This window comes from Rhinatrema bivittatum, chromosome 2 (assembly GCF_901001135.1).
Source record: "Rhinatrema bivittatum chromosome 2, aRhiBiv1.1, whole genome shotgun sequence".
Lineage (NCBI taxonomy): Eukaryota > Metazoa > Chordata > Amphibia > Gymnophiona > Rhinatrematidae > Rhinatrema > Rhinatrema bivittatum.
Genome location: NC_042616.1, coordinates 683,162,252 through 683,174,992, shown reverse-complemented (window position 1 = coordinate 683,174,992; position 12,741 = coordinate 683,162,252). Strand labels below are relative to the sequence as shown.

The following is a 12,741-nucleotide window of genomic DNA, read 5'->3' as shown; positions in this document are numbered from 1 at the left end:
CTGCCCATTTGATTTTTGTGCTCTTTGGTAGATGCATATATGAATTTCCATAGGCAATCAGACACCCACATCTTTTAACTGACCTCCCCGCCCTTTTCCTCCCATTCTATATCCTCACAAGCAAACCCCAAATCTGTTACAATGATGGCCTCTACCATCTCTACTAGTAAGGCCCCTTTAATGTTAAAACTGGGCCTCACCATGCTCCTTCCATGCAGGTCTGCCAGCCTTTCTGGAGGCCAAATTCAATTATACCACTGCTTTAAGAGTGTCTGTAAATACTACTCCGTGCATATTACTTGAATGTCTTCTAGAAACATGGTCTCTCCTTCTCAGACAACTGCAGTGATGCATCAACAAATCAACTATCTAGCGAGATTTTGTTTTGTTTGGTTTTTTTGCCCTGGCAATTTCCTCCTGCTCCTTTGGGCTTCCATTTAAATTAAAACTTAGCAGCATGGTAATGATGGCGATAAAGACCGAATGGTCCATCCAGTCTGCCCAGCAAGTTACCCTCATGCTGCTCCGTGCAAGTTACCCTCATGCCTTCTGTTAAGAATAATAGTAACTGCCGTGCTGTGAGGTTATCCCCGCGCCTTCTGTTAAGAGTAGTAACTGCTACTCCAAGCAGGCTACCCCATACACCCTTTTCCTCATTTCCACCCTCTAGCCTCTCGGGATCCGCAGCGTGTATCCCTAATTGGATAAACTAACATTAACTTTGATCCAAAAGAACTCAGAAATACACAATTCGTTATTTTATTTTTCTTTATTATTTTTTAAATATTTATGCAAACCATGAATATCAGACAATATATGGAACAAAGAAAAACTTGCTCACGGAGTGGTTACAGCAGCAAACTGAAAACCAGGGGAGCCAGGATTAAAATCCCACTGCCTTTCCTTGTAACCTTGGCCAAGTTACTTTGCCCTCCATTACCTCAGGTACAAACTTACAGGCCGATGCAATAAACTGGGCGCTTGGGAAATATGTGCTGGTTTTCAGTTCACATTTTTAATGCCCAAATTTATTTAGTAAGCTAATGAAATGCAAATGCATTAGGAGTAAAAAAAACCAAAACCTACACGTTTAGAGTAAAATGTGAGTGGGGAAAAGGTTGGGAAGAGATTCAACGCACATTTTAACTTGGGAAGGGGAGAAAGGCATCTCTGACAGGCCATAAATGATGGTACCCACCACCTCTTATTTATCTAGCTATCTTGATAAACCACTATCTGGGTGACCGCTGATTAGCCAGATAAGTACTTATTCAGTTACCCACAGCCAGATAAGTCAGTATTTATTCATGGATATTGACAAACTTTTTAAAACATTTTTTCCACTTTTTTTTTTTAAGGGTTTTAAGTGCCAGTGCAATAGTCCTGGAAATTTAACTTTAGCTCTGACATGGAGTTAAGTTTCCAGTGCTAAAAAAGGTGCATTGCCATATACAATTTCTCTTCATCGGGGAGGACTGCTTAATGCATTCATTTGCATGGGCTTTCCATGCGAGGGTGCTAAGCAGTACTCCCGTTTAGAAATGCACATTTTCTGCATGCAGAATTCCTTGTTGATTCGGCAGTACATTTTGCACACAGATAATGTGCGTTGAAGTGCAGGCAGAAAGGTGCATTCAGCTCAATGCACCTTTCTGCTTAGATGGTAAGCCCTCTGGGGATAGGCAAATAACTGAATGTAATCTGCTTTGTAGTGCTTGAAAAGTGGAATATAAATCAAACAAACAATGTATATACAGAATATTATAAAGCCACTTTATAACTAAGTATAGTCCTGACAAATAAGGAGGAGCATGAAAAAATCCGAAACATCAAAAACAAATTTCAAATTATAAAACAAGCCTCCAAAAAATAACCAAGCTCACACCTGATTGTCTACAAATACCTCTTGATATATTCCCACATAGTCAAGCTAATGTCATTTAGTGCAGGTGGCTCATTTGGACCTTGCAGCAAGATCTTTGAAGTAATGTTGGAGATGTTTCATATGCCAGAGAATGTATCCCAATCCTTTCCACCTCTCACTCTCCCTGCCCCCACCCCCTTTTCCCCTCTAATTTTTTTCTCCCACTTCCCTCCGCCCCTAAAATTTCCCCCACCCTCCCTTTCCCTCTTCCCCCCCCCTAAACCTTCTCCATCTCACCTAACCCTTGTCCACAAATATATTTTGTACAAACATATTCCATGCCTTGTCTAATTTCCTACTCCCCTTCCTTTCCCCCTCTTTGTTAATATCCCGTCCTCCGCTTTCTTAATTTCCCCTTTCCTTCTTTCCTCTTCCCTTATGTTTTTCCTCATAACAATAATTTTATCTTAATAACTCTAATAATTTAACATTTTAACATTTTTTACTTTTAATAATAATAATAATAATAATAATAATAATAATAATTCTATAATATTCTAATAATAATCTATTGCTTTTTACCTGCTGTAGTTTACTGTTCAGTTGATCCAGCTGTCAGCCCCCACCTTTTGGCTAATTTAACCTATTATTTTATACTCGCTGCATCTTACTGCTCAGCTGTTTTTCAGTTGACTCCCCCCCCAAGTTGTTTCTCTCCCTGTTCCATGTATTTTCGTTATGTTCCATGTTAACCGATATGATGTATCAACAAATACCGGTATAGAAAAGCTGTTAAATAAGTAAATAATTAAATTAAATTTAGCAGAGTATTTTAAAGAAAATTCTGCACCCCCTCTAATTGCCTTCTGCCACAAGCTGTCACCGATGTCAGCCCTTGGACTGTGGTGTGGTTGATGTAATCTAGTGGGTGTACCCACTTGGCCCATGCTGACAGCTGATGGGCTTGCTCTTACTGGGACTGAAACTGCAGTTTCACCTATACCAGTCCCAATCCCCGCAGGTTAAGCCCTTGGGGTCCAGGGGCCGGCAGAAGTGAAAATCTCGTAAGGAACAATCTGACAGAGTTGAGAGCAAGGCAGCAGTCATGGCTGGCAGCAAGTAGATGATGTCCAGGTCAGGGCAGGCAGTGAGCAGATGGTCTCCCAGTCCAGGCCAAGAGTTAGGGAAGGCATCAAGCAGGAATGGAGTTGGAATCCAAATCCGAGGTCAGAACTGGGGAATCAAACTAGGACTTATAAGCCAGAAGACAGGAAAAACAAGACAAGATGGGGCAGACCGGGCAAGAAACAGAGAGGCAGGAGAAGGCAAGGAGGCAAGGCACGGACGATGGAGAAAGGCACACGGGAGTTGCAACATAGACCTTAAAGGCAGGGGAATCTGTTGCTGAGGTATCGTTTGGAGCGCAGCTGAGGCTTAAATACCCAACCACGTGACATCCTCGGTGTGTGCCGGTGGAGTGGTTTCCCACCACAGGGCCCTTAAGACATGCCACCCTGCACATGCATGAACCTAGAGTGACCCGGGATAGGAACATTATGACGGTGTGGAGTAAGGGGACGCTGACCTTGGCATGGCCACCGTATCGGTGACACGTTATACAAGCTTAGGTTTTTGCTCTTGATTTGGTAAAACACACCTAGAGGATTGCCTGGACTAGATGATTCTTATTGCTGTTTTAAGGGTTAAGCATCAATCGATCCAATGACAGCAAAGGAGCACTCGGAAGAAAAATAACCAAATAGAATTTGAGATGGTGTTCAAAATTACAGTTTACTTTAATTTAAAGATGAATATCCAGGCCAAAATAGAGAAAATCAAGAAAAGCATCAAAAATATTTAAATGATGAAAGCCACAGTTTCCTTGACCATTCCAGATCTCTTTACTGTTCTCCTTGTGCCTGCACCACCATCCATGTTAAGGAACCCTTTGCCTTGAAGAGTAAGGTAACTGGAGTGTAGTTCCAGCTTACACTGGTCGGAAGTTGGAAAAAGATCCCCAAGCTCAAAAATCTTAGCAAGTTCAACTGGTCAAAAAACTCTGAAAACTGTAATCCACTTTCAAGCTTCCAGGTCTCTTGAGTTCTCTGGTCAACAGTCCACAATTCTTCTCACCCTTCTTTTTTCTGTTTGCTCAGGCAAGATGTTTGATTCCAGCCTTTTAGGATCCTGGCGGGAATGCCCTTCCCTACAAACTGAATCAATTTTCTTCCAAAAATCTCTCTTCTTCTCAACTCCAAAGATCCCAACTATTGATCAAGGCCCCCCAGGTTTGAGGAAAAGATCCAACAGCCAAGCTCCTACTCCTTCTTCAACTCTAGTCGCCTTCCCACAATTCAACCGTCTGAATCACTGGGCATGCTCCAGAGGATTTTATACCCCACTGAAGACTTTCTCCCAAAAAAGTGGGGTGATAGCAAGGGGAGGAATCCCAAATATAAAAAAAATCCCTCCCACTGACCATTGCTGGAAAAATGAAGCAAATGTTAGTGACTAGCAAAGCCCCATCACACTGAAGGCCGGATTTTCAAAGTCGCATGCAATTCCCTGTGCGCGCACATGGATGCGCCGATTTTATAAAATGCATGTGTTGGTACGTGCATGTTATAAAATACGTTTCCTGCACGAAGATGCGCGCCTGATTTTAAAGTCCGCGTGCACATGTACAAGCGGGTGGCCTCCACGTGCGGGAGGGAGGACTTTTAAAAGGCAATGCTCAGTGACGCAAGTAGGGCTTCCCCAGTTCCTTCCCTGTCTGGTCCAATTAAGGAATGGACTGGGAGGGAACTTCCCTATAACCCTACCTAGCATTCCTACCCTTTCCCTTCTCTCCTCTCCTCTCCTCCCTGACCCCTAACCTCTTCCTAGCTACTTATGTTTTTTTTTGTTTCGTTACTTACTGCTCCTTTGGAGCAGAAGTATCCTCCGTGCGCCAGCTTGCTGCCGGCGCATGCTTTCCCAGGAGAGCAGCTAACGGTGCTGACCTGGCCCACCCCTTCTGTGCATAACAGGGGTTACACATGTGGCTGAGCCCATTCTAAAATGCGCACAGCGCGCAAGGCCCGGCTGCGCACGTGACCCCCATTTTTTATGCGCTTTGCCCTTTAAATCGGGCCTTTATTTATGTATTTGCACACAATCCTAAAATAATAGAACTTGGCGGATCACAAAGCACATTCACAGTATACAGTATTAGGGATGTGAATCGTGTCCTCGATCGTCTTAACGATCGATTTCGGCTGGGAGGGGGAGGGAATCGTATTGTTGCCGTTTGGGGGGGTAAAATATCGTGAAAAATCGTGAAAAATCGTTAAAAAATCGAAAAATCGAAAAATCGAAAAACCGGCACATTAAAACCCCCTAAAACCCACCCCCGACCCTTTAAATTAAATCCCCCACCCCCAAATAACTTAAATAACCTGCGGGTCCAGCGGCGGTCCGGAACGGCAGCGGTCCGGAACGGGCTCCTGCTCCTGCATCTTGTTGTCTTCGGCCGGCGCCATTTTCCAAAATGGCGCCGAAAAATGGCGGCGGCCATAGACGAAAAAGATTGGACGGCAGGAGGTCCTTCCGGACCCCCGCTGGACTTTTGGCAAGTCTCGTGGGGGTCAGGAGGCCCCCCACAAGCTGGCCAAAAGTTCCTGGAGGTCCAGCGGGGGTCAGGGAGCGATTTCCCGCCGCGAATCGTTTTCGTACGGAAAATGGCGCCGGCAGGAGATCGACTGCAGGAGGTCGTTCAGCGAGGCGCCGGAACCCTCGCTGAACGACCTCCTGCAGTCGATCTCCTGCCGGCGCCATTTTCCGTACGGAAAATGGCGCCGGCCATACGCGTATGGCCGGCGCCATTTTCCGTACGAAAACGATTCGCGGCGGGAAATCGCTCCCTGACCCCCGCTGGACCTCCAGGAACTTTTGGCCAGCTTGTGGGGGGCCTCCTGACCCCCACGAGACTTGCCAAAAGTCCAGCGGGGGTCCGGAAGGACCTCCTGCCGTCCAATCTTTTTTGTCTATGGCCGCCGCCATTTTTCGGCGCCATTTTGGAAAATGGCGCCGGCCGAAGACGACAAGATGCAGGAGCAGGAGCCCGTTCCGGACCGCTGCCGTTCCGGACCGCCGCTGGACCCGCAGGTTATTTAAGTTATTTGGGGGGGGTTCGGGAGGGTGGGGGATTTAATTTAAAGGGTCGGGGGTGGGTTTTAGGGGGTTTTAGTGTGCCGGCTCACGATTCTAACGATTTATAACGATAAATCGTTAGAATCTGTATTGTATTGTGTTCCATAACGGTTTAAGACGATATTAAAATTATCGGACGATAATTTTAATCGTCCTAAAACGATTCACATCCCTATACAGTATAATAATACAAACATAAATAGGAAAGAATACATTTACTGTATATATAATGCTTTTAAAACTGAAAATAAAATAATTCATTTAAAGGTTTCTTCAAAATAAAAGGTGTTGACCTTCTTTTTAAAAGGTTCTATGTCCAGTTCCTTTCCATAGCTCAACTGGGAATGTGTTCCACAGAGTTGGCCCCATGTAGGAAAAGGCTCTAGAACGCGTAGTTTGTAATCTAAAATTACCTATACAGTACCCTAGTAAATGCTACATGGCTATTTATCAAGGATTCAAGTACAACCTTTCATAGGAAGATATTAGAATAAAGATGTAGTCTACTGCAATACACAAATATTCTGCCCTATTCTTAAAATAAGGGTTTGTGTCAGACAAAAACCTTGCAGCACATTATGGGGTAGATTTTCAAAGGGTTACGTGCGTAACCACCGAAAACCTACGCCTGCGCGCGCCAAGCCTATTTTGCATAGGCTCGGCAGTGCACGCAAGCCCCGGGACGTGCGTATGTCCCAGGGCTTTAAAAAATGGGCGGGCTGGGGGCGTGGCAGTGGTTCGGGGGTGTGGTGGCGGTTCGGGGCCGGCAAGAATCCTTCTGCATAGCGGCCTGTGCCGGGGGATGGTGAGCAGACAGGCGTAACTCAACAAAATAAAATAGGGGGGATTTAAGTAGGGCTGTAGGGGTGGGTTAAATAGGGAAGGGAGGGAAAGGTGGGGGGGACCAAAAAAAAAAGGCCCCTCCAAGGCCGCTCCGATTTTGGAGCGGCCTTGGAGGGAACGGGGAAATCCATCGGGCCTCCCCTAGGGCTCGGTACACCCCCTTGCGCGCGCTGACCCCGGATTTTATAACATGCGCGTGGCAGCGTGCATGTGTTATAAAATCGGGTGTACATTTGTGCGCGCCAGGTAGCACACACAAATGTACCCCACACGCGTAATATTAAAAATCTGCCCCTATCTGTTACCCAGTGAAGATTTACAACCCTAATCCTGAATCTATTGTTGTTGCCACTATTAGGTTTATCAGCTACCCATACATGCTCACTAGTGAAGAAAAACTAACCATGGTGACTGGTTAGGAGCAATAAATAGAAATATGAGCGTGATGTGCACTGATGTTAAAATAAATGAGGTCAACCAGGGATTTCTGGCAATGGTTTTGTAGTATAAATGTTTGGGTTTATTCAAGCTCCTTGTTTGAGGTTACGTCCTTTGCTATATCTATCTCATGTTACAGGGGAAAAAAAGCCATTTTTAGGACCGGATTCAATCATTCAGTAACAGGAGCAACCTTTCGTAGCTGGAATTGCTTAGGCTGTGAGACTCCGTGTATAGCAACTTAGTGTATAGCAACTTAGATCATAGCCAGTGAAATATTTACTAGATGGCTATTGTACAGGACTGGGTTTTGAGTTCCATCCATGTGATTTCACCACTATTTCAGCACATCTATGAGAAATGTGAAGAACACAGCTGTAACTAGATAACACTGCACACCACTTGGAAGTAAAAAATAATATACTGTACACTTTACATGTTAGATCTTCTGTAGTTTTTGTAAAATCTGAGCTTCTGTGCCAGTGACTGCCCTCTTACTTCCTGTGAAGAAGACTTGAAGTGTGGACCCAATAACCTGCTCTAGAGCCATTGAAAATGAAAACAATATTATTATTGCACTGTTAGGTAAAAATCTATAGAGGTTACAACTTTACAGTTAAGTTAATTTCTGTCTGCAGGACGTGTGTATGAGCCAAAGTGTTGAAACAATTTAGCGGCTCTCTGTGCTGAAGCGTTGCTACAGTAGAAGCCTCACCTTCATTATATTTTCCCTCTGAATTTCCTTTCATTTTCTTTCCTTTATTCTTTCATTTCTTAAATGCTGTAGAGCAAAACAAAGATTCTGAATTGTTCGGGGATAAAGACTGTAGAAAAAGTACCATGCCGTTCAGTGATTTTTCTTACTGTCATTACACGGTTGGCTGTGTAATTTCATATCATTTTGCACAGAATGTAAAAATCTTACATTACAGCCAGCCTCCTCTGAGGCTGAGAGAGACCTGGGACTCTTCCTGCTTTTGAAGCCCCTAGCCATAATACAAATTAAAAATTATGACACTTGAAAAGAGGTGTGCACCAAAATAATGCTTTTGAAGCCCCTTTTGAACTTGTGGCCAGGCCATATGACCTTTCTGGCCCACCTCTGATTGACCCTAGTTAGAGCCACGAAATAGACATGAATATGGGGTTGGGTTTGCCACCTTCCTGACTCTGTTTCTGGGACTTAAAAAAAAAAAAAAAAAGGATGATCGTATTGAAATGGTTCTGAGGTTCCTAACTTGCTTCCCAGATGCACAGGAATTCAGGCCCCATCCAGACAACAGATGAGACAGTACTCTGGATTCAGAGCTGGCCTAGGTACCAGTCTGGAGAGTAGCAGTAAGATTAAAGGCAGAGGTTCCCTGTGGTTTAGCACTGAGACAGCATTTGAATTCCATAGCCTGGGATTAAGTAGCTTTCGAGCTGCTGGCGACACTTCCTCATTCCTAGCAACCAATTTTCAAGAGCCAGAGGGCCAATCTGGTTGCAAAATGGCATGGTTACTGGTTCTAGCATTAGGCTCATTTCCTCCTGCACAGAAGACTTCCCTGTGCTGAGAGACTGACCTAGTGGCCATTGCGAAAGCACTGCTCTAGCCCCAGTTCAGTCTCTGCCAGTGCCTGATAATCACCCCCAAAGGTATATATATAACAATAAAATATAGTGCATTACACCCTGAAAGAGAAACAAGAACTGTTAATGAATCTGTAGAAACAATTTTCAACTTGAGCCTTTAGTAGCAGGGAAAGAATAGATCAATCAGATTCACTTCTTATAAAGCAAGACAACAGAGTTACCTTAAATGTGAGCAAGTACTTAGAGTAAACCTTAGAAGATTAAAGACCTTTGTTTTTAGAAATCTCTGTGTGCCACTGGCTCACTCACTTATGTGTAGTTTGCAACTTATTGGTAATTCATCGCTGCAACTGACATTCTCAAACATCTCATCTGTAACTTTGCATTTGCTGCTGAAGATCAAGCCTTGATTCACAGTCAGCCACACCTTGGGTATGGAAAATTCATAATTACGGACAAGGAAAGGAAGGGATCTTCCAAGGGACCACTTGGCAACGGGATTCTGGGCTTGGTGGAGCACTGTTCTGACCCAGCAGGGCATTTCATATGTGATGCTTGGTGATGCAGCTCTGATGCCTTTAGTGTGCTGCCTGGAGGGGATTTCATCAACCTTACTTGAAACTGCTGCATGCTAATCTTGTCAGGGACCCCCAGTGAGTCCTGTCCAGAACTGCCGTCACCCCTGAGACTAGTGCCATACTATGACAAACCACATTGTATAAGTGCTATACAAAAAAATGTGACTTCAAAATAACGCGTTCTCAGGGCCATTCGGTGCCATTTTCTTCAACGCCCCTGGGAAGGCACAAGTTTACATTTCAGGGCCAACTGGCGCCATTTCAATACGGAAGACCTAGGGGCAGAAGGTGAATGGGCATCCCTTCTGGACCCCATGGATGGGGCTGGGATGTTTCATGGCCTTGAGATATTTTTGAGGAGGGTGAGGAGATGCACAGGGGCCTGGGGAGGCCCCGTTTTTGGGTGGGTTGTTTTTTTTTAATGTTTATTTCATTTCTGTAAAGAAACAGAAACTAAATAAACATTAAACGACATGATGCTTAGGAAAAAAAAAATGTCCAAAAATGAGAAAAAAGAAAACAAACAAACTATAATGACATTTTGGAGGCTGCAGATCCCTAATTGCTATAATACATGCAGGTGGGCTGTAACCTAGGTGCGGAAGCTTTGCAGTTTTGTCAGTCCTGATATAATGTAGTACAAGACAACAAATAAAAATTAATTGGCTGACGCACTATGCTCTCCTAGCTCCTTATCTAAGTCCATTTTTGGTTTTTCTCCTTTGGTTCTCTATCATCCTGGGTATAGATGCATATAAGTCCCCATAGTTAATCTCACACCTGCTGAAATACAAAACCAGCAGGGCCAGAGTGATTGTGGCTCATTCCTGTCCCATTGCGACCCACCAGTAGGGGAAGAGAGGGCAGTGGAGAGCTGGGGTTCCAGGAGGGCTACCACTGAGCCCTGGGGGAGGCTTTTACAAAAGTTATTTTTTTAAGAGGGGGGGGAGGTGAAGATTCTATTTCAGAATAAAGTTAAATATGAATGAAAATGTTGCTTTTTTAATCTTCCATGTCATTTAGAAAGTGAAATAATTTTAGTTTCTCATGAAAGCTCATCCCTGATATCCAGGCATTGGGATAAAACAGTTATGATTGCGCAGATAACTGCTTGCAGGTTCACAGATTGTCAAAGAAGTGCTCATATGTTTTCTTCTTTGTCTTCCAGAAAATCTGCCGAAGAAGCAGACATGGACAAAGTGACAGCAGCTATGGTCCTAACCAGTCTGTCTACCAGCCCTTTGATTCGCAGCCCTCCTGTACGACCACATGGTAAAGCATCACACTAACCCTTTAATTCAGAGCTCTAGCAGCTGCTTGATCCTGGGAAGATAAGAATTCTCCAGAGATCATGACTGTGCATTCTATGGATCTGGAAAGCACAGGCACAAGATCTTTGGATAATTCTTCAACACATTTGGGATGAGGGATCTCTCATCGCACATCAACAGATATACAGTTTAAGTCAACTTCCTGCAATCTAATGTGTTGAGCTCTGTACCTTGTACTTTGTTCTCATGAATGCAGTGAATTCATTAGAGATGCTTTTCCATTAAGAACATAAGAAGTGCTATGTTGGTCACAAGTACCCAGCAAATCCCCAATAGTTGTCTTGTATCTCACACCCGTGCATGTGCTGGCTTTCCCAACTCAACCTGGCTAATAACTGTTTAGACTTTTCTTTCAGGAACTTGTACAATCCTCTTTTGAACCCACATATTGTAGTTGACTTGACCATATCTTCTGGCAACAGATTCCATAGCATTGTATGCTGACTGAAAAAATATTTCCTATGATTTGTTTTAATTTTTTGGTTGCTAGATTCATGGAGTGCTTACTAATCCTAGGATTATTTGAAAGGGTAAATAACTGTCCCATATTTATTCATTTCATCCCACTCATAATTCTATACATCTCAAGCAGTCATCTCTTTTCCAGCCTAAAGAGCCCTAATCTGTTTTGCTTTTCCATCCTCTTTATCATTTTTGTTGCCATTCTCTGTGCCTTTTCTATTTCCGTTATATCTTTTTTCAGATGGGGTGAGCAGAACGTCACATAATTCTCAAGGCACACTCGCACCATGGAGCTATGATATTCTCAGTTTTGTTTTCTATTCCATTCCAAATAATTCCAAACATTCCAAACATGCTTTTTTTTTACTGCTGCCACAAGGACTCTGAGGTCCTTTAACTGGATGGGGACTGCTAACATGGAACCTGATACTGTGTACCTGTAGTTGGGATTATTTTTTCCTATGTTCATTACTTTGCTTTTGTCCACATTAAATTGCATCTACCATTTACATTTCCACTCCCCTAGTCTCATGCTGTCTTTCTGCAGTTCCTCACAATCTGTTGCTCTTTTTAACAACCTGAAACTATTTTGTGTTTGCAAATTTGGTCACCTTATTCCTTGTTCCTTTCTCCAGATCATTTATGAATATGCTAAACTGCACAGGTCCCAGTACAGACCCCTGGGGCACTCTACTAACAATTGTTCTCTATTTGAAAAACTGACCATTTAGTTCTAACCTATGTTTGTCTTTTATCATGCTACCTCTGATCCCATGACCTCCAATTTCCTGAGGAGTCTTACTTAAGGGACTTTTTCAAATGCTTCTTGAAAATCCAAATACAATATATCAACTGACTCATCTTCATATTCAAAAAGCACTAATAAATTGATAAGGCAAGACTTTCCTTTGCAAAAAACATGTTGACTCTCTCCCATTAAGCCATGTCAGTCGTTTTTAAGATTAGCTTCTTCCATTTTGCCCAGCACCAAAGTCAGTCTCACCAGTCTATAGTTTCCTGGATCACCCCAGAGCGCTTTTTAAAAATTGGTGTCACATTGGCCACCCTACAGTTTTCTGGTACCGTGGCTGTTTTAAATGATAGGTTGTAAATCACCAGAAAAAGGTTTGTAATTTAATGTTTTTGCTCCTTCAGAACGTTGGATGAATACCATTCAGACTCAGTGGTTTGTTATTCTTTAGTCTGTCAAACTGATTTATTACATCCTCCAGTTTCACAGTGATTTTGTTTAGTCGCTCAGAATCATCACCATCAAAAAATGTTTCTAGGATAGGTATGATCCCAACATCCTCCTCAGTAAAGACAGATCAAAGAATTCAATCTGCTTTTCTGCTATTTCCTTGTACTCCCTGATATCCCCTCCCCTCAGTCATCTAGTGACCCACCTGACTCCTCACAGGCTTTTTGCTTTGAATGTACTTGAAAATTTATAAGTACT

The 12,741-nt window shown here is 43.3% G+C and overlaps 1 protein-coding gene across 2 annotated transcripts in view; it reads left to right on the top strand.

Annotated features, from left to right (window-relative positions):
- Positions 1 to 12,741, top strand: part of ZNF704 (zinc finger protein 704) — a 390,701-nt gene that overhangs the window by 232,115 nt on the left and 145,845 nt on the right. For both annotated transcript variants that reach the window (XR_003854854.1, XM_029591538.1), the window contains exon 3: positions 10,658 to 10,761. Coding sequence is in view for 1 of the 2 variants with exons in the window: in XM_029591538.1 (XP_029447398.1) it covers positions 10,658 to 10,761 (104 nt within the window). In the remaining variant the exon portion in view is untranslated. The remainder of the gene's footprint in view (positions 1 to 10,657; positions 10,762 to 12,741) is intronic.